The sequence below is a fragment of the Doryrhamphus excisus genome, linkage group LG9, assembly GCF_037039965.1.
Source record: "Doryrhamphus excisus strain RoL-2023G ecotype Guam linkage group LG9, RoL_Dexc_Guam_v1.1, whole genome shotgun sequence".
In the NCBI taxonomy this organism is placed as follows: Eukaryota; Metazoa; Chordata; class Actinopteri; order Syngnathiformes; family Syngnathidae; genus Doryrhamphus; species Doryrhamphus excisus.
The window spans coordinates 956,696-977,765 of record NC_136365.1 but is presented as its reverse complement, the minus strand read 5'-3'; the positions used below and the strand labels follow the sequence as shown (position 1 = coordinate 977,765).

General features: G+C 39.4%; 4 protein-coding genes across 6 annotated transcripts; 1 reads left to right on the top strand and 3 right to left on the bottom strand.

The window, feature by feature from the left end:
• Window positions 1-109: 109 nt before the first annotated feature.
• On the bottom strand, window positions 110-2,391 carry ddt (D-dopachrome tautomerase). Its single transcript, XM_058084736.2, has 3 exons — window positions 2,183-2,391; window positions 1,046-1,221; window positions 110-236 (listed from the first exon to the last, which is right to left on the bottom strand). The coding sequence occupies exons 1-3, from the start codon at window positions 2,288-2,290 to the stop codon at window positions 164-166; spliced, it is 357 nt and encodes a 118-aa protein (XP_057940719.1). The 5' UTR covers window positions 2,291-2,391; the 3' UTR covers window positions 110-163.
• A 744-nt stretch (window positions 2,392-3,135) lies between these two features.
• On the bottom strand, window positions 3,136-6,848 carry vps37c (VPS37C subunit of ESCRT-I). Of its 2 annotated transcripts, XM_058084110.2 has the most exons (6): window positions 6,324-6,848; window positions 6,048-6,157; window positions 5,226-5,397; window positions 4,865-4,947; window positions 4,059-4,320; window positions 3,136-3,962 (listed from the first exon to the last, which is right to left on the bottom strand). In XM_058084110.2, exons 2-6 carry the CDS (start codon window positions 6,138-6,140, stop codon window positions 3,622-3,624), a joined length of 951 nt encoding a protein of 316 aa, XP_057940093.2. In that variant the 5' UTR covers window positions 6,141-6,157; window positions 6,324-6,848; the 3' UTR covers window positions 3,136-3,621. The 2 variants fall into 2 exon arrangements, with proteins under 2 accessions (XP_057940093.2, XP_057940011.2); XM_058084028.2 differs by having other exon boundaries at window positions 3,136-4,320; window positions 6,324-6,831.
• A 274-nt stretch (window positions 6,849-7,122) lies between these two features.
• On the bottom strand, window positions 7,123-21,026 carry LOC131137054 (uncharacterized). 2 transcript variants are annotated; one of them, XM_078793137.1, is made up of 6 exons: window positions 20,827-21,026; window positions 10,849-10,933; window positions 10,665-10,775; window positions 10,381-10,437; window positions 9,084-9,245; window positions 7,123-8,597 (listed from the first exon to the last, which is right to left on the bottom strand). In XM_078793137.1, the coding sequence occupies exons 1-6, from the start codon at window positions 21,024-21,026 to the stop codon at window positions 8,490-8,492; spliced, it is 723 nt and encodes a 240-aa protein (XP_078649263.1). In that variant the 3' UTR covers window positions 7,123-8,489. The 2 variants fall into 2 exon arrangements, with proteins under 2 accessions (XP_078649263.1, XP_078649264.1); XM_078793138.1 differs by lacking the exon at window positions 20,827-21,026 and adding an exon at window positions 14,146-14,249 and having other exon boundaries at window positions 7,124-8,597.
• On the top strand, window positions 14,202-20,498 carry tmem176 (transmembrane protein 176). The gene is made up of 7 exons (XM_058084485.2): window positions 14,202-14,363; window positions 15,395-15,523; window positions 16,536-16,646; window positions 17,839-17,895; window positions 18,072-18,218; window positions 18,981-19,097; window positions 19,417-20,498. Exons 2-7 carry the CDS (start codon window positions 15,398-15,400, stop codon window positions 19,474-19,476), a joined length of 618 nt encoding a protein of 205 aa, XP_057940468.2. The 5' UTR covers window positions 14,202-14,363; window positions 15,395-15,397; the 3' UTR covers window positions 19,477-20,498.
• Window positions 21,027-21,070: the final 44 nt, after the last annotated feature.

Here is a 21,070-nt window from a genome sequence, read left to right as displayed (position 1 = left end):
CTCCTCATCATTTCATCCCAAAAAGTAAAACAAATGACCTGCGAATAAGTAAAAACAGACTTAAAAACTAGTGACTGTGTACACACATGTCAGTGTAATAAATGAAACATTAACATTTTGGACTTTATTGTGTTTATGTCACTTATTTACAGTGTGGAATTATTTACAGGAAGCTCATGACCGTTCCGTTCTTTCCAACCTGGTGAGGCTGCAAACTGAGGAACCGAAGAACAATCCTGTCAAGCAAAACAACAATATTAAGTATTTATCACCTCTGTGAATATTGAACATACATAGACTCTGTTTATGACATCTGACGAGTGACCTCATTCAGCCTCCGAGACGATCAAAATCATCAATAATTTCACAACTTGAAATTGAATGAACTTAAACTAAAACATTCTAAAAGGAAGAGCATTTTGGTCGCCAGCCAACCCCAGGGCACATATAGACAAACAACCATTCACACTCACATTCATACCTATGGACAATTTGGAGTGGCCAATTAACCTAGCATGTTTTTGGAATGTGGGAGGAAACCGGAGTACCCGGAGAAAACCCACATGTGCATGAGAAGAACATACAAACTCCACACAGAGATGTGCAGGGTGGAATTGGACTCAGGTCTCCTAGCTGTGAGGCCTGTGTGCTAACCACTCGTCCACTGTGCAGCTACATACACTCCATATTGGGAAAAAAAGTATTTTTAAAATTTTCTTATTCTGTTGTACATGTCTATGATGACTTTGATGTTCTTGGAGGGTGAGGCCAGTTTGTGAGAAGATACAAATATATGAATATCATGAATACATCTGTCAGCATAAATGAAGCCGCTTATTAGAAGTGACTTTGGGTTATGAAAAGTCGCTTGGAAATTCTCAAGTTCCCTGTTTTGGGCTTGTTTTCAGAGAGCTCACATGTGCTATCTGCGAGGTTTCAAAGGTTACAAAGAAAAGTTAGAGTGCTCAGTGAACCACAGTGAACTGCGTTCACTCCCTCAACAACACATTATCAGCATTATCAGTGTGAACCAATGAACACTCACCTGTCCTCAGTCAGAGAAAGCTCTCTCGTCAGGAAGTCAAAGATCTTGGCGCTGTGCTCCTTATTCTTGTCAGCGGTGTCGGTCACGCCCATAGCAGAGATTGACAGCATCACGCAGGGAGCGCAGGAGCCTGCTACCATCAGCAGCAGCCCCGGATTCACCATTACGTTCATTCTCTACAGGACAAGTGTTGGTAGATGATACAAAGGGTGACAATAACTTGATGAACTTTTAAATTCATAAGCGACAACATACAGCTTCCTTGTATTCTAAGTAAATGATGGAAACAGGAACAGAAGAAAAGACGTTTGAAGCATTTCTTTGTACTTTTTGGACACACTGTATAATGCTTTTACGCCACTACACATAAAGTATAGTTACTCATTGGAGCCCTCCGCATCCTTGTACTGCACTCCCAGCATCAATAAACATCAATAATCAGTTATTTGGAGACAACTCTTCTGGTCTCTTGGCCGATGGGAAGTCATTCGCCTACTGATGACGAGCATCAGGCCCAACTGAGGTTTTGCCATGTTGGCCAAGGATGCTTTGACATGGATCACAGGAGGGTCAAACCAGCAACCTTCAGGCTCACCTAAGCTATGCTGCCCCGTTGATTAATCATTAATTACATTCGAATCCAGGGTGCCGACCCTCGAATCCACGCATCTCGGCCAAGAGGAGAGGAATTACTTAAAAATTCCTTTGTTTACTATTATGAAAGATGTGAAAGGTTACAGTTAGGATGATCGATTGCCATACGTTTAGCTACGTTGCACACGTGACTGTCGGTGTTCATCATGTTAAAATCATTCATTATATGTTGAAAAAAAAGAATTAAGCACATTTAACAATTTAAAAAAAATTATAAAATCACTCGAGCATTTTTTAGAAATTAAATTACGGAGCCAAGTTCTCCATTTCACCATAGAAGCAAGTTGCTTATAAAAACGAATGAAGTAATGTTTAAGTAATAAATGTACTTTATTCTGACATGCGTATAACTTTTTCGCGTGTAATAAAAAACTTAATATATATTTTAATTAACAAAAGAGTCGCTTTAGCAGGTAAATGAATATCCCGCTTCAACATCTGCAACCAGGGATCGGCATCCAGACGTAAGCTAACTTTACTTACGTCTTCAGTCTTCCCCAAAACGGAGGCCGTGAAAGAAGCAAATTTGCTGATAAAGTCTTGTGAGAGAGCGCTGGCTGGTAAATTGCTGTTTAATTCGACAAACGGCATCTTGGTCCGCGATTAAACCGTACTCATCAACGGAATACTAGCAAGGAAACCTTATGCAATTATTTCTACACGTAACCGAGCTGACGTCACATCCAACCGGAAACGGAAATTGTTCTTTTCTTGTACTGTATAAGTATAAAATTTTAATTTTCATATCATAAAAGTAAAGCCAATTCATTATCAATGTGATCTATTAATATAATTGCGAAGAAAAAAATAAAGTAAAATTATCAAAAATTATGTGCTTAGTCAAAAACGTTGTCTGTTTAATAGCAATAATCACGATTAACGCAGAGCTGTCTGCATCCCTGGTGCACCTGGTCCACCTCCCAAGCCCTCCTCGGGCCTCTAGTCTTCATGGAGAAGTTCCTGCACCAGATTGGTGAACTCTGTCCAAAGCCTCAATTGTACTGCATTTGCTGCTATTGTTTGCTATGATAGTTAGATTCTTAACCATATTACAGATTATATATGCCATTTTTATTGTACGTCTGCTATTTGCACATAATAGGATTTTTTTTGTTGTCAGTCTTCACATGTATAAACACAATTAGATCAAAATAGAACGCCTTACCTTTATCTGTGATCGTCTTGCAGGCCTGTCTACCTTCTTAAAATACTGGTTAGATGGTGCGGCTTACATACTATATGTACAAATCTCTTTTCGCCTCTAAATTTAGTGGGTGCAGCTTATACAGCAGAAATTTACGGTAAATAAAGCTGCCTGAGATGAGCCTAAACATATTGAGTAGTTCAATGTGTGTATTGTCAGACTTAACACTTGAAAAGACAGAAATGTAAGTTAAGTAGCCCCAACAACCAACATCAGCTGAAAAGAAAGCCCGTTTACAAATTTCCAGATTACATTTATTGTGGTCACGTTCTTTGAGAATAAAGAAATGGTGGTGCTTTATCAGTTTTACTCCTTGAAAAAAAGAAACGTGTAGGATTTGACTCACAGGTACGACTGGGAATGCATCAGATGACTTGGAATCTTGCACATGGTGATAAGATAAGTTGACATCCTCACCTTCAGTGAATTTTAATAATATCTGGACAAAGATGTACCGTAGTGTTTTGTAAAGCACTTTTCCGGAATATCAGTAATATCACACATACAGATACTTCAAGAGTGCAAGAGGGGGAGGAAAATGAACATAAAAATGTTTAAATACAGAATAGCATAGACTCTAAAAATCAGAGGAGAGGAAGAGGGAAAACTGTGATTTGACAGACAGACGAGGAGGAGGAAGTTTGGTAGGACGGGGAAGAAGTAAAGTATGTGAAATTAAGAATTCAGAAAGCTTTTTAAAAAGTAGGTACTTATGTTTTCAAGAATATGGCTGTGTCACTCCATATCCTGGTCTGTAAATGGGACTCCCAGTGGGTGATTGCGAATTGGATGGATAGCTGTAACCACCATAGTTGTATGAGGCTGGGTATAGTGCTGTATTGCTCTGGTTTGGTGCATATTGGCCAAAAGCTGAGCCTGGGTTTGGGACGGGGAAAGAGGACTGGGTTGGGTAAGGGCAGTGGACCGAAGGCAGAGGTTTGAATGCCGACCCAGGGCCAGTGTAGCACCCTGCTGGGGAGAAATGAGGGCCAGAGCCTGGATATGAAGGGACCTGTGATGGGGCAACGACGGGGTCAGAGCCCGCTGCCAATAGCGGCACTGGCGGGGGAGCGTTGGAAGGAGAAACAGGATATTGATTATAGGGGAGACCACACGAGCCACCTGCAGATGAAGGAACGGGCTGGGAGATATTACGGTAGTTGGAGGCCTGGCATTTGGAGTTTGCCTGCTGCTGGTTTGTTGTTGTTGGGGTCTGTTGGTTCCACTGATTGACAGGTTGGCTGGTACCTGTTGATGGTGTCATAACTGCGGGATTACCCTCTCTTTTCTGTCGCAAGATCTCCTGAAACTTCTCTATCCGCACTCGTCTTTTGTGCGCTAAGCAACGTAGAACAAGGAACCGGTCGAGGAACGAGTCCAACGGCAGCGAGCCCTCCAGGAATGCATCGGCTAAAACCTGCACACAGCACAGTGATGCCAGGCTTGATACCAGAAATTCAACAAACCACAGCTGGACCTAACACCTAGCACCAGATGCTTATTAAATCAAACTTAACTGCCACCTTGGAGAGATGAAACAATACAGAAACAGAATAGGACGGCCACCTTGACTATCAAACCAAGAAGCGATGAATGATGTGGAGTACAGTAGAATCATGTCTCATTGTGTTATTAATAGATTGCCTGAGTCCAACTGTGTTCTTCACAAATTTTTATTTATAAAAAAGGTCTTGTTAGTCCTTAGCGTGCTACCAAAATGGTAACAGGAGCCGTAAGTCAGCTACGTCAGCCATCTCACAAACGTTACCACAAAACACGTTTCTATAGTTTTACATGCATAGAAATGACAAATGAACCTTCACCAAAGACCCGACTGTTCCCAAAGACACAATGTAGCAGCCAGATCAGTGAAAAGCTAAAACTGTTGTTTAAGATGCAAGGAAACGCTGATGTACTGATTAGGACTGTTCTGAACAATTTGGAATAGTTTTAATACTGACCTCTGATTCCGATTCTGCTTTGCTGCCCTCTGTCTGTAGGCTGGAGAACAGGGCTTCTGGAGACACCTTACCAACCATGCCATCTGAAATAGAAAAAAAGAAGAAATAAGGAACACTTTCAAAATGTATACGTGTTTATGTCTCCATCATAAATTTGGATAAAATACAAAGTAGTGTTGTTTGCCCAAATTAAAAATCAATGGGTATTTTGAAAATGTACAACAATAATGAAATTGGTTATGTTAACAGCCATGCTGATTAACCATTCAATACTTGGTGACAATGCAAACTTGTCAAGATCACACAACTGCACGAGTCAGTGGTAAGTCTCCCCATCACGCTATCTTTTACTCATGCTTACCTCTTATGGAGGTGTGCTCCCTGTAGCGTTCTCTGATGGCCTCCAGCTGTGTGTATCTCTCTACGAGAACCTGTCTTTGAGCCTCCAAGCACGGCTTCATGTCCAGGTTTTGCTCAGCAAGGCTGCGATTGGACGCCAAGGCCATCTCTCTCTCCAGCTGGATGTTTTGGATCTTTGGGATGGAAGATTACAACAAAGAAGGCATTTTCAATGTTATGGTTTGCGTTGATCATTTGACAAGAAAGACGTCATTCCTCTGAAAGTCATTTTAACATTGGGCCACTTTGATGACAGAATTAACTTTGTTTGACGATGACAACATTACATACATTTTTGGCCTATCACAAACATAAGGTTTTGTGCTCGCAAACTGAGCTTCTGAAAAACTGGAGCGGAAACATAACATGTCTTTTAATTCTTTTCTGATTAATTTAGGTCAGAAATACATTGAAGGCAAATAAATTTGTTTAAAATGCATAAAAAAACTGACAAGAAATAATCTACCAGGATGCAACGATGATTTATTAATTAATACATTTTGAGAAACCGTGAGTAGAATGAAGCCATGATGCGTGAACTTGCAACTTCCTTAGAAATTGGTTGTGAATACCAAGACACCCTGAATGACCCAAAACAATACTGTAACAATAATACTTTATAAGCACAATAATCTTCCACCAGACAGCACAATCTTGTTCAAATATATATAACAACTTTACTGCTATTGTTTTTGTGTTCAAATAAAATTAATGTTACCATGCGCTATTAAAACACAATACTTGACATATGTGTGATTATACTGCTTAATAAAGCCTCTGTCACCTCGTCAGACTCCTGAGCCATAGATTCCACCCTTTCCGGGTTATCCAGAAGTTCCTGAAGCTCTGATTTGCTCAAGTCTGGAAGCTTCTCCATTTGATTTGCCAGGATCACTGTCAATCATATAGGAACCAGGAAGTGTGATTCACAAACAATGTATAGAAACGGCTGCTTAGAGCCGTCAAAATCCAATAGAAAATGCTTTAAATACACACAATTAATCGCGAGCTTGTTAGTTGTCAGGAAATTCAGTTATATGTAGAATAAGTTGGTACTTACACAGTGCTAGCAAACCAAATTCAGCCTTATATTAGCCGAGAGTGACATCCAACACCACCTTTGTAATTGTCCTGGCAGGAAAGGTAACGATAACGTCCAGTGGAACAATCTGCGATCTTAGCAAAGCTAAAAGAAGCGTCCACAGTGGAAAAATCTACGATTTTCTAACCTGACTAAAGCAACGGCTTTCCTGTCGGTTATGCCAATAAAATGACACCAGCGGTTGGAATAACAGCAATGTCAGCGACCATCAACTTCGAGGGAAGCTCCGGGTTTGGTCATCAAAACGCAACCCAGAATAACAGTTTGACCAAATCTCGACGACCAAAGTAAACCTCAGAGTGTTCGGATACTGCTGATTTAACTAACAGGTGTCTTAAGTCGAAAGATTAAGTCAAGTGCCATTTGATCAGAAAGGAAAGTTTGACTCCCCACCGCCGCCATATTAAGATTAATCTATGTTCCCTGGAGATAGGGTATATTCGAAAACTGCTTCAAATACAAGTAGGAAGTAACGACGACCAACACGTCATAATAATAACATATTTTTCGTCGTTTTGTCTCTACATACTGAGGTAGGGTTACTGTTTAGGTTTGCTTACCTTTCTTGTAATTAATTTATCTAAAGGATAATGGTACGGTCCGGTGCATGTTCCGTAAGTAAAGACGTCACATACGTGTACGTAAACGTCACGCGTCACTTACTGCGCCATTTTGGAGCGGTACATGTGAAATTTACATTAAATGGCATAGCAAAAATGATGGAAGTAATGAGTAATATTTCGATGCATTTAAAAACTAAGTTAAAAGCTTTATTAATGAAACTATAGAAATGATTTACAGGAATACCTCACAGGAAACTAAGAAGAAATTATTAAACATTATTTGTTAAAATGGCCCTGCTTCTTTCATTCATGTTAATAATACATATTAATTTGAATATTATAGTATCTCTGAATGCTATGTGTTAAAATGATGAAAACAGAAGTTAAATGATTTTTAATTGAAATATTTTGAGAACCTGGTCAAGTCTGTAGTCTGGAAATTATTTAATCCCTTGTTGATTTTGTAACTTCACTCTTACAAAGAAATGAATAGTCCTTCATTTTTATGGTTGAAAACACTGTGCTTTGGGGCTGTTTCTTTGCGAAAGGTACAAGTGTACTTTGCCGCATTGAGGGGCTGATGACTGTGGAATCATGGATGAAAACATGAAGATGGTCCGTGGGTGTGTCTTCGAGCATGACAATGACCCAAAACATACAACAAAGAGCAGCATTGTACTCCCATTAAGATCTAACAGTGTCTTCGTCAGTGTCCAGACCCCAATCCAATAGAAAGTCAGTGAAGGGAGGCTAGCTTCAAAACCTTTTGTAAGTCACGGACTGAAATTCCTCCTTAAATGTGTACAAGAACACAGTCATGTTTCGTTTTGGCATCAAATACTGAACTTGAACTTCCATTACTTGTTTTCCCCACTGGATGTAAGCACTACTTCTGAAGTAATAGAACAACAAGCTTAATGTAACATATTACAGATACATATACAGTATATACTTTCTTCATCTTGTGAGGGATATGGAGCAAACAAAAACAAAGAAACAAAGCACAGAAACCTGAATACATGCTGCAAAAATAAGCAGTTGCTGTCACCTTTGCTAGATTCTGTGGAAAAGGGAAAGATGCATTGTTGCGTGGCTGATATCGATTGTTCATGTTATTTTTCAGAATCTCCTAATAGGTGTTGGGATTTTCTGAAGAGTCTGTATCTGTAAAGCAATGTTCTATGACAGATTTGGAGCAACTATTGCCCAGTCCAAATGTGGATACACTCCATCCATGTATCCATTGTCTATCCATGTCTATTTGGTATAACAAATATAATACTTGCTTTCAACACAACAAAACGAGAGAAGTGAGTATCTGGCAAGGGTGTAACGATACATGTATTCATAATCAGATTTCTCACTATGCAACATTCAGTATGACACAGAGGAGTACACATTTCACATTTCCCACACGACATAAAGTGTTCATTGCGCCACATATCTACTCGGTACACAAACGCAGTGCAGCCTTTGGCTTCGCGAGCGTCAGAAAACAAACAAAAGTCAATTTTTTGCAAGCAGCGTGGAAGCGGTTATCGCTGAGTATCCACATCCTGTATCAGTCACTTTTGAGGGCTTTGAGGGAATAGACTGAGAAGACGCTGTGTAGGACCATGGCAGCACAATCATAGAGCAGCAGCATCAGTGTCAGACTCCAGCAATATGCCTGAAATAGACACAATTTCACAAATGACACAACTACATTTTGAGTAGTGTCTGCAAAACATGGCTTCCTACATGCGGATGTTATTAATAGTTCTGGCATTCGATTCAAATATATTATCCTGATTAATCACTTAATGTGAAGGCTGCACGGCGGCCGAGCGGTTAGCGCGCAGGCCTCACAGCTATGAGACCGGAGTTCAATTCCACCAATGTGTGGAGTTTGCATGTTCTCCCCGTGCATGCGTGGGTTTTCTCCGGGTACTCCGGTTTCCTCCCACATTCCCAAAACATGCTAGGTTAATTAGCATCTCCAAATTGTCCATAGGTATGAATGTGAGTGTGAATGGTTGTTTGTCTATATGTGCCCTGTGATTGACATGCTCATCGTTTACTGTTGTCTGCATTACCCTAAAAACTAGAATGAGATCTAAAAAAACATTAGTTTTATTTAGAAAATGAAAGAAAAGCCTGATTGTAAGAGACTTACAAGTAGAATTTCTGCAGGGCAGATTCTGGGCCAATATGGATCCATGGATGATATCACACAGGGTTCGTTGTTGACTTGGGTGCTGAGGCTGAAGCAGTAGAGGCCGAAGGCAAGCAGCGCACTCAGCAAGCCGACTACATTACTGCAGGCGGAACCTCCAAGCTGCAGTCAGGGAAAGACTGAGGTTACTTTTTTTTTTTTTTTTAATTTGGGGCAAATATATGAAACATTACAGTGCATTTCTTACATCAATCAAAATATAACTTTCCATTATTTACATTTGTATTCAACTATCTGATCACAAGCTTATAAATGCCTACCCCTTTTTGCAAGATATAATCATGTTTATGCCACTGTCTTGTTTTCCCCTGTTATTATTATCATTGTAATATTATTATTGTTATTATCATTATTGTTATAATCTTTATCATTATTACCATCATTATACTAATCATTAATATTACCATTTTCATCATTATAGTTAACAATTTTTGTAGAGTGCTGTATCATTCCATCTGTTGTTTTCTGAAATCTGCAGTATTTGTGCTTTTATTGTCAATTTATTAGCCCACTTTTTTGTAACATTTACATATCATTTCCTGGATTGCATGTGTCTAATCTTGTGCATTAAAAAACAAGAACTTGAGACCGTGTCTGGACAGGTGACCAACCCAAACATCAGTTTCTTCTTGTTAAGCCCTACCTGAGGTTTTTAGACGTTTTTTTAGACGTTTTTTTAGTTTGTGTGTGTCTAGTCTTGTGCATTAAAAAGCAAGGTTTTAGGTCTGTGCTCAAACCGATGACCAGGTCCAGCCCTAGTCTTCACTTCCTGTGCCTAATCTGGCTTGTTTGTTTGCATTGTATTTTATTGTATTGTATTGTAATGGTTGTTGTATTTTGATGTATGTTTTTAAATGAGTATTTTGAATCACCACCTTTCTTTGTTTTATCATCAACAACCAATTGTTGCAAATTCAATTTTTGAAGCAATGATGTCCTGCTGTCCATTATTACTATTTTTTGTAAATTAATAATTAATAATAATTAATAATAATAATAATGGTAATTATTACCTCTATATTTATGTATGATTAGCCTAGGTAACTCCACCAATTTATATTACCAATTTACCAATTTTAATTCCAGTCAAGTAAAAAAGGATAACGTCAGTCATTCACCTTACATGTTTAAAACACAAAATAAATCATCAACAACTTTCTCTTTAATCTTTTTACATGAATTTATTTTGACACTTTTGAGATGGATTGCTTGTTATCTGATGCTCTTTCTACCTTACCAATAGTCTGCTAGGATTTCTCTCATTCGCCATGACAAATGATCCACCTGCCACAATCTAGAGAAGAACAACAACAACAATGAAATTCATAGTTTTTCAGCCAAATTATGTATCTGCTGTTATTATATTAATGATATTTGGTCGTAAATGACTGAAATTGGTCTTAAATGTTCCACAGATACTACAAACTCAGACCTGTGTTTTTCTGGCCAATTGTTCATAAAGGATACTACAATATCCTGTGGTGTCAGGTGAAACAGTGACAATCTGAGGATAATACTTACAAGAATTCCAGATACAAGCGGAAGTATGAATAACTTTGGGAGACTTTGGTGACTCATGGAGAGTGGGACAGACAGTAGCACCTGGAACACGCCCAAAAGGATGGACACCACCTAAAGAGAGAAGAAAGGAAGCTTAATCTTAATCAAATGCCGCAAACAAGCGATAATATCTTCGTTTACTCACGGCAGCTGCTTCTGCGTCAAACCAGCGAGCGACACGCAACAATCTGGCGCCATTTGCTGATGTCACCCCTTCCATTGCCTTTTTTCTACATTGAAAGAAACACATCAAAGCTCTTTTGTTAGCCTTTTTGCATACAAATTCAAGTTTGTCAACAGCAACGTGGAGCAGCACAAAATTATTCCAATTACCGTAATTTCCGGTGTATAAGCCACTACTTTTTTCTTAAACTTGGAATCTTGTGACGATGACACTTTATCATAAGGTACACAAAATGACAGTAGTTCATGAGAAACAAACCTACCAAACACTAACCTCTACTCGTGAGTTGTTCATTTCTTCTTCAGTAACCACTCTAAATGTGTACTTTAGTTCTTCAGTAACTACTCTAAATGGATGTGCCTCAGTCATTAGTTCCTCATTAGCTCCTCAGTAACTACTGTGTACCTTATTGTAAAGTGGGACCCTCCTTTACTTCTGAAGTGCTACTACTTGTTAGCTCTTTCAACAACCTTGTGAAGGAAATCTCGACCTCCCTTACTTCCAGGCGATCTCCTTGCGGGTGTCGAATTGAGGACATGGGCAGACTACATAACCGAACCGGTATATGAAAACCAGAGTATTTATTCCTGATACAAACAATATCTACGTAATACAGACATCCAGGCTTAGTTGCATTCCCTGTATGCCAACAGTAAGGAGGGTCTTAGTGCAGCGCAGCTGCAAAAAAAGCACCCTTTCTTTCGTACGTCTGGAACGTTCTGCGATTTATTGTGCTGTAAACAAGTCATATCATACATAGCAGATATCTCCTGCCTTGGTCATCACTCTAGTTCTCTCTCGTGTGTGTGTGTTTAAGCTATACACTGCATCGCATACTAAAAAACATCTTTATACGCTATGTGCTTGATTTTAACGTTATTGTTAGCTAGCCAAAATACGAGCAAATACCTTCACTTGTCAACTCTTTGGAAATCGCAGGAGGTCAATCTGAGTCACGGTGTCATCTTAGAAAGAACGCTAAAATCATCACACAGCAACTTAACACAAGGTCGCTCAGAAATATACAAGGCAAGTACAATAATACAATACAAGTAACTTCTTCCCATCATGCATTGCTTCTCAGCAAAGCAGCTCATCGGCCATGGCTGCAAGTGGTGATGCAATCATTCATTCAGCTTCCTGTGTCCGGCAGAGGGAGGCATATAATAACATATAATAGAAATAATGTGACGTCAAACGCACACTTTTATTTGGAAGAACACTGAGCACAAAGCCAGGGACCACTAGGGACTGTTTAGGTTTTCTTGAGCTGCTTAGTAAGCACAAAGCCTGGGTGTGTTGAGCCACTTCGGAACAATAAAACAATAAAAAAAAACAAAAACAATAAAAACAAAAGTACATTATTTGCATTGTTTGGTTACAGGATAAAGGCGGAGTGACACATTGTGCTACATCATTTAAACTTCTTATATAAAGTCGGGTTATTCCCAGTAAAAAAAAAAGAATGTAAATAGATGTTATGCTTTCATTATTAGCATCCGAAAATGAAACGCTAATATGCGGTCTCCGAAAAGTCATGTAGCGGTCAACATTCTTGTACCCACATGGTCGGTCCCTTTCCTCCTCCCCTCGCCACATCTGCTTCTCATCAGCATTCCTTTTTTCCCTGAGATGTGGCTTTCATAAACACACCAACTCCCTTTCCACTTTGTTTTGTGTGGATGCATTTATCCTTATCCTGATTTATCCTTATCCTGATTTATCCTTGTCTTGATTTATCCTTATCCTGATTTATCCTTATCTTGATTTATCCTTTATCCTGCGCACCAAACACGCACATAAAGAACACTTGAATAATCTTTAGTGTTCACTTCAGCTCAGGTGTGAAGGCTACACAAAACCAAGCAAAAGCCTGCGTTTACGTGGCAGTGACAAGCACAGGAGATCACATGACGATGAGGTCTTTTTCCTCAGGGCCTGACTGTTCAACAATATTCATTAAGAAGTGATTACACATCCAAAGAGCGATCCCATTTCAGCCATGTAGGATTCCTAATTTAACAATTTAATATTGTCATAGTGACAACCTTCCAAATGCAGTTTTTATCATTATTAGAGCCCTCTAGACATGAAAAAACACCCCTATAGTCACCTTTAAACTTGTGTTACCCCATATAGTATGTATAATAACAACAAATAACCATAACCAAGGCTCTGTAAATGTGTTCCGGTTCTAGGGGAGCCGAGTAGTGGGGTGGACACAAGGTGACGTAGGGGGTTCGGAGTTAAGTTGTCTTTGGGCGAGAGGCGAGGGTGCTGGAGCCTATCCCAGCTGTCTTTGGGCAAGAGGCGGGGGTGCTGGAGCCTATCCCAGCTGTCTTTGGGCAAGAGGCGGGGGTGCTGGAGCCTATCCCAGCTGTCTTTGGGCAAGAGGCGGGGGTGCTGGAGCCTATCCCAGCTGTCTTTGGGCGAGAGACGAGGGTGCTGGAGCCTATCCCAGCTGTCTTTGTGCAAGAGGCGGGGGTGCTGGAGCCTATCCCAGCTGTCTTTGGGCGAGAGAGCGGGGCCTGGACTGGTGGCCAGCCAATCCCAGGGCACATATGTATAGACAAACAACCATTCACACTCACATTCATACCTATGGACAATTTGGAGTCGCCAATTAACCTAGCATGTTTTTGGAATGGGGGAGGAAACCGGAGTAAACATGCAACATGAACATGCAAACTCCACACAGAGATGGCGATGGAGGGTGGAATTGAACCCTGGTCTCTTAGCTGTGAGGTCTGTGTGCTAACCACTCTGTAAAACTATAAAAACATATATATATATATATATATATATATAGTTTTAGAGGCAACATAACTGACTTCTGGTTCCGTTTGCCATTTTGTTAGCAAGCTAAATATGCTAGCAAGGATGATACGTCATTCAAAAAATGACATTAAGAAAATTAAGTTTGACTCCTTCAGTGTATTAACAACACAACAAGACGCGCGGCATAATGCTAGCTAGAAAAAGATTTTAAATTTTAGCTAACATTTTTTCACACGAACTGGAAAACACGGCAACGGGAACAATGCTAGCTTCCACTGTATGTGGCGATGGATAGGCCACCGGCCCTTTATAACACCAACCATTTTCCAAAAATGGCCCCCGGACCGCACTTTGGGCACCACTGGTTTACATATTTCAGTGTCTACAAGCAGGCTGTACGATAATAAACGTGTACTGCGACACAGCAATAAAGTGACGTTCAAACGTACAAGCATTGCCGTTAAAAGTGTTTTGACGTACCTCGACGAGCACGCGACCACTTGACGACCGTTAGCCGCTGCAACAATCCTGCTGGGTGGAATCGAACACAAAAGCGACGGCAGGAACATTAAGCAACATTGAAAAAACAAGTGAAAAGGGGAAGCGGAGGAGGAGTTTCATGGAATGCTTTTGACAAAACAACAACTTTCCCTCTTGTCCTTCGTCCGCCTTCGGGATAAACTTCTCTCAAAACATCGGTAGGACTTTTGGAAATTCATTCTTAAATCTTACGTTTTTTGTTATACAAGTACTATATGGTGCAAGAGTATTATGTACATGTATTCGTCCATGGCGTATTTAACAATTGATTCTGTTGGCTGATTGTTTTGCTCATTTCTGCAATATTTAATATACTTGTTATACTTACAGCATATCCAACACATTGGAATTTACTATTTACTTGTTTATTTAGGAAGTTGAATATATGTATATTCATTGAAATTATAATGTTTGGTAAAAATGATAACTTATTTAAAATTATTATTTTGGCCATATATATACATATATATGAATATACATATATTCAACTTCCTAAATAAACAAGTAAATAGTAAATTTGTGTGTATCCAAATGTGTGTATCCAAAAATGTGTTGTATATGATGTAAGTATATTATATATATATATATATATATATATATATATGTATATGGACTAAATAATAAATACTTTAAAATAATGTATTTTTACCAAACATTTATTTTTTATTATTTAATTGTAATTACTGTATATTTATTTGTTTTTATTATTGTATTTATTATTTATTTAAGTATTTAGTTGTTTTGTAGTTGCTAGTGTATGTACAGTATATTATATGTACGCCTGCAGTATATTATATGTTAGGGACACCCCCTTTTTGCAGTGTTTGCAGTATACTGTACCACACACAAACTTCAAGTCCTGTAACTTGAAACTTAGTATGAAAAGATTTATATCATGTGTTATACGAATAAACATGGCTCCCATCCATCCATCCATCCATCCATCCATCCGTTTTCAGCCTATCCCAGCTGTCGTTGGGCGCGAGTCGAGGTACAGACTGCATGCCTTCTGTATAAATAAAACATAAAACACGGTCGTTAGCTTAGCAGGTTTTGAAGAACTCAAGATGCTGCCCTCACACTTTGACACCCACAGATGTAAACTGTAGTACTCCTTTTTAAGATGCTTGTACACACTTGTGTTGTTTTCTGTGTGGTAAAAAATAGGCCGGCCTTTCTTCTTCTGCAGGTGATGGCGGTTTCTGTCACAAGGGACCTGGCAGTACAAGTTCTGGAGGATGAGAATTCAGCCAAGCTGACTGACAGACAGCAAGATGTGTGTGGTGCTAACCAGAAAGGACAGCCCAAATGTCTTGGGGTGGGGCTCACTCCAATATTATTATCATTCAAAATAATGTCAAATGATTATAAATGATTATAGACTTATAATCCAAGTGCGAGTGCATTTAAAGGGTGCACTCGCACTTGGGTTGTACTCACACTCGACTAATTGTGCCATACTTCATACTGTACCTACTGTAAAGTATGCTATGTTTGGCTAGTGTGAGAGCACAGGTCCGTGCCCAGGCACACTTCCCCTATTTAGTCAGGCTTGGAAGAGGTAGTCTAAAGCCTGGCATGCGTAGTCACAATAGAAATGCAATTGTGCCTCTTTTGAAGTCATTCAACCCCAGACATTTTTTAAACGACGAGCCCTTCAATAGCATCCACAGAATATTGTTTTATGGCTATAGAAATATGGAACCTACCAAAAGAAAGATTAGACTCCTGTCTTTCATCAGAAAAGAAGAGTTTGTTTGTACCCTATTCCCGTTCTTTAGTAATCGGCAGTAGAACAGAAGTAAGTTTCAGGAAAATATCAGTTCCCGACTAGAAAAGGAAGAAAAACATCTTTTTGTGAAAAGATTTGAAGCAAAACTTTCACTCATTTTGGGCCCTTTGTATTGAGTTGTGTAGTCCTGTAGAGCAGCCGCACACAATAACCAGCACAGAAAGCTTTCAAGGTCTTCCAGAATCTGCACCAATTTCAGCTGTATTTCCAAAACAGTCCATTTTAATTTATTCGGTCACGGCCTGCCTTCAGGCACGCCCACTTCACTGTGATTGGTCCCACTCTGCTTGTACCAGGGCGTGCCCGTATAAGGAAGACACCAGCTGGATGGAGCTCGCTGTGATGTCACAGTGAGCAGGTTTTAGAAACCGAGCGTTCAGAGGCATCCCAAAATTCTTTCAAATGCGCAAACCTTATTATCTAAAATCTTGGCATTGTTTTAACACGAGAATATGATGATTTATTTACAAACACCGTGAGCTATTTCTAATGTGGGTGCATGCGTTGAATGATTGTATAAGATTGTGTATGATTTCAGGTGAGTCAGATTATGCTGGGACTGATGATCATGTCCTACTCGATTCCTCTGCACTTCACTGAGGTGACTGAGGTGGTCTTCCTGGGGGTACCATGGTGGAGTGGCCTGATGGTGAGTGTTTACATCCAGTTCAACAAAAAGTGGAAACATATGACGGATTGAATATTCTAAATCATGTCAAAAGTGCTTATTTTACATTTAAAGTACCTTCTTTTCAATTTCTCAATATTATATTATGAACACGCTAATTCATTTACAAACTGAACATTTTCTTCCAAGTAATATGGCTCAAATTAGACTGAACCCATGTATTAAATCAGTGATAAAATACACTAAAAACATTAAGTTACCATCCAATTAGTTTCTTATCTCTAGGTTACTTGTTAGTCTTCCTCATCCATGGAAATGTTGCTTTTAATACTTTCGGTGTGGACCTTTTTTTGTCAGTATACCCCTAGATTTCAGCTAAGATATGCACCTTGTGCCAACATGAAATGACATGTAGAAACTGTCCGTACTCTGTCCGTACAGAGGAACCTGGGTTTTTGTCATGAATCCATTCCAAAGCGTCAAACATAAACTGAAGAATTTTTTACCCGTAAGAAATAATGCAAGTCCAGTTCATGTGTTGAAGACAGAAAATGTTGTTCCTGTCATAATAAATATGATTACATCGCTGTAATGTTTTGCTGATGTATTAAGAATCTTTCCTGGTGACCAGCTAGCCCGCTGCTGCTATTTACACCCATTCTCATCTTCAGTCATGCTAAGCTACAGAGCATGCGCGACAAGTCAACAGTCAGCTACGGCTTCTTGCACTTGCATCACCACTTGCAACGTTTTTGCAGCCATACTCAATGAAAACGAAAGCAGAGTGTCTGAAAGATTATTCATCTGACACTCGGAAATAAGCAGTGCGCTTGAACGCTTCATCGTCGCAGGTCACACAGTGGTTAGTGGTTCATCGTTGTGTGTGCGTACGAATAATAATAGCAAATAAACCACCCACCCTAGCATTGCCTATCCGGTATCTGTCTATAGTGGCCCAAATGTAAATAAACCACTAGCCGGTCTTTGTTTTGTTTGGGCACTTGATTGTGCAGGATACTTTAGGTGCACCTTGTGGCTGTATGATAACCAAGGTAGTGTACACAAACCAAAACATTGTTGGCGATAATTTTTGTCAAAAAATGAATGGCACGAACATAGTAAGGCATAGTAAAACCGAGGTTCCACTGTAAATTAATTCTGCGCTGACAACCTTCTTGCCTCTGTTTCTTTGTTTCTTTGTTTGCATGGCCAGTTTGTCATTGCTGGAGTGGTTGCCGTCATCTTGGACAAACGCTGCACTGTGAGGACTGTAAGTCACACACATCCGTTGATTTGAGTAGAATAAAACTATTACAGGTACAGATACATGTCCCCTGGATACAAACGTGTTCTATACTGAGACCGTGATGTAAGTCAAGTTATAGTGTTATAGTGTAAATCAGACGTCATACCTTAATGAACCGAACTGTAAGTCAAGTCTTTCAGTACCAGGTGTCTTTTATGGTGAACATCGTGTCCATGGTTCTGTCGGTTGTGGCTGTGATCATCTACTCTGTGGACATGGACAAACACCCTGAGGCATCCTGTGTCAAGAACCAGCACGGAACCTGTTCCGAACAATTCTATGCCACGGTGTGTATCAATTTATTTGTCCATGATCGCAAATGCCAAGAGAAAGTTGCTCCCATGCATTTTGTCTTACATATTTCTCATTTCTGCTATTTCATGCTATTTACCGGAATTGTAGTCTTCATATTTGTGCTGAAGTGAACTGGGTACTTTTTTTCTTATATCTTTGTGTCAATATGGTAAACATTCTGCGTTGTGTATTTTTACTTCTGATAGGAATGCACAAAAATTGCAATTTGTGCATCACACTAATTTATATTTTAGTTTCTAATAATATTTTACCAGGGCTGCACGACAGTCGAGTGGTAAGCGTGTAGAATGATTATTAGTACTACTACTAGTAGTAGTAGGCTAGTATTAGCCTGCTTATTAGCCTGTTTTTGCCCTATTATATACAATCTGAAAAAAAAATAAATAAAAAATATCAAATTATTTAGGGGGGCTTAAGAACATTTTAAAATAGGCCTAATGACACCACTGGCCCTTAGAAGTAAAAAACAAACAAACATGCGACTCCAAATTGTCCATAGGTATGAATGTGAGTGTGAATGGTTGTTTGTCTATATGTGCCCTGTGATTGGCTAGAACATGAATGAATAATATTTTACCAAGGAGCTGCATCACATGGTGTTTAGCATGACAACCGAAACGTCCCACAGCAAGCTTCATGGCCTTTATACTGTACATTATATATTTTCAAGTCGATGCGTGTTGTGCCTTCAAATACAGAATGTCTTTTTTTTTTTTTTTTTTTTTTTTTTACAGACACTGGCCAGAGGACTGAAATCCTCGCTGTTAGTGTTCACCCTGGCCCAGACTGCAGTTTGTTCTACTCTCTGCATCCTTCTCTACAGACACAAACGCACCTTTGGCTTGTATACTGTAAGACATCTTTTAGGCTTACATACTATTATTATATTACAATCTTATTATTGTGTGTTACTATCATGTGTTGGTGTCCAATGATGGAAGGGCCGCTTTGATATTTTATGAAGCAACATGTGTAGATATGCTGAGAAGTAATATATATTTCAAGAAAAATTCACCCTTGTGATATACTGCAAGTGAAAAGGCGTATTATTAGTATCAACTTGGGTCTTTTTTCATTTTGTTGTTTTTTTTAGTTTTTCAAATATGTTAATTTTTCTTTAAACCCTTTCTGTAATATTTTGGCTTTATTCCTGTGTCATCTTGTGTGCAGCCTTTCATTCGATCTGCTTCATCTACTCCGAGTGCCCTCATCACCCCCGACCGGGGCTGATCCATCACATCACCTCACTTGGACGCATTTTCTACGGTAAAGATGCTAAAAACAATCAAATGTAGGTGAAAACATGCTATCTCAATGAAACATCTTAGTTGCGTGTTATTTCTGACAGAGCAAATCAATGTAATATCCAAGAGTACGTATATCTCAATATGCTGAAAGCCAATACTAATGAGGCCACGGTTACAGTGACCACTCAAAATGTAAGTCTTTCATGGACATTTTCATTTTCATATTCAAACATTCTTCATCCTGGTTAGAAAGTACATTCACATTGGGTTCAAATATTTGGGGGCGGACCAGTCTATATGCGGGCTGGCATCAAGCTGAACACAGCAAGTCAACACATCACATACATTAACAACTAAGCGCTAAACACAGCATGTAACCGAAAAGTGTTATTTCCAAATGCCTGCAATGCATGCTGGGTAGTCCAGCCGCAATAACAATATGAACTATGAACAATAAAACGCTGCATAAAAAGAATCTTAACTCCTTGTTTACTTCTCAGACTTCTCTCCTCATCGAAATATTTAGCAATCTAGCAAAAATGCGACAAACTGGGCAAAATGTTGGGAGAAAAATGACAAGCTACCCGGCATGCCTTGTGGCAGGAATTTATGGGTGTTTTCTTGGAATGGGTATCGCTATAGCTATCTGCTTGTATGCCCACATGCTACAGTCGGTCGGTGACTTTGACGCGTGGTGTGTGTTGACGTGTTGTGTCTGACTCAAGCCGGCCACAATAGCACGGAATGTCATGTTGCCTACATGGCTACACTTTTTCGTGTTAACATTCTTTCCATTTTAAAAAAAAGGAATTTGGAAATGCCTAGTAAGCCATATTAAGACGCACGGTTAGCCTGATGTGGCCCCCGGGCCGCAGTTTGCTCACCCCTGCATGACCTTGTTAGCAAATGTAAAAGTGCTGACTCACTTTGTAAATAGTCAGTGGTCATCAACTGTGGATCTGTGACACATACAGTATGTTACCATCATGTCCGCTTATGGGTTTATTGTAGCATTATTAATCATATGTGGTTGTTTATTTGCCTTTGTTGTATAAATGTATGATGTTTATGTATACTCCATATGTGTGTTTTAGGACTTTTTTTTTTTTTTTTTACTATAGAGCTGCCACACGGTCAATTTATTGGTCTGTGAGCCAATACTCATTGTTATACTTAGCATGTCATTTATTTCTTTTGCAAATATTGTGTTTATTAAAGAATGCATGCTATTATAGAGCAGTAAATTGTGTTACGCCACGATGCATCCAGAAAACACACAATGGTTAATTTACAGCACATATAGGAACTGCGAGCAAAAATAAGCACAACTCACGTAGGCGAGGGCGGGAGGCGGGTCTCCTTCCTGGGGTCAGCTGCGTCCCGGGGCTTGGTGGGGTGAAGTGTTATCAGTATTATTATGACGCTGTAGTGTAGGACTAAACGGCCCGTTGTCAGCTGTAACAATATGACTTGGCAGACAGGACAGGTTGAAAAAGCAAAACAAATCAGGTCTTTAATTTCATCTGCTCTCATAAATTACATATTTACAATACAATTCAAGGATGTTAACACAAAGC

Coding starts and splice junctions, on each gene's coding strand:
- tmem176 (XM_058084485.2), top strand. CDS start 15,398: ATGGCGGTTTCTGTCACAAGGGACCTGGCAGTACAAGTTCTGGAGGAT. Junction 15,524..16,535: donor GACAGCCCAAATGTCTTGGG/GTGGGGCTCACT, acceptor GTATGATTTCAG/GTGAGTCAGATTATGCTGGG. Junction 18,219..18,980: donor CCGAACAATTCTATGCCACG/GTGTGTATCAAT, acceptor TTTTTTTTACAG/ACACTGGCCAGAGGACTGAA.
- LOC131137054 (XM_078793137.1), bottom strand. CDS start 21,026: ATGAGAGCAGATGAAATTAAAGACCTGATTTGTTTTGCTTTTTCAACC. Junction 10,934..20,826: donor CGCCTCCCGCCCTCGCCTAC/GTGAGTTGTGCT, acceptor CTTTCAATGTAG/AAAAAAGGCAATGGAAGGGG. Junction 9,246..10,380: donor GAAATCCTAGCAGACTATTG/GTAAGGTAGAAA, acceptor CCCTGACTGCAG/CTTGGAGGTTCCGCCTGCAG.
- ddt (XM_058084736.2), bottom strand. CDS start 2,290: ATGCCGTTTGTCGAATTAAACAGCAATTTACCAGCCAGCGCTCTCTCA. Junction 1,222..2,182: donor TTTTGGGGAAGACTGAAGAC/GTAAGTAAAGTT, acceptor CTTGTCCTGTAG/AGAATGAACGTAATGGTGAA. Junction 237..1,045: donor CTTTCTCTGACTGAGGACAG/GTGAGTGTTCAT, acceptor TTTGCTTGACAG/GATTGTTCTTCGGTTCCTCA.
- vps37c (XM_058084028.2), bottom strand. CDS start 6,140: ATGGAGAAGCTTCCAGACTTGAGCAAATCAGAGCTTCAGGAACTTCTG. Junction 5,398..6,047: donor TGGCTCAGGAGTCTGACGAG/GTGACAGAGGCT, acceptor TCCATCCCAAAG/ATCCAAAACATCCAGCTGGA. Junction 4,321..4,864: donor AAGCAGAATCGGAATCAGAG/GTCAGTATTAAA, acceptor TGCTGTGTGCAG/GTTTTAGCCGATGCATTCCT.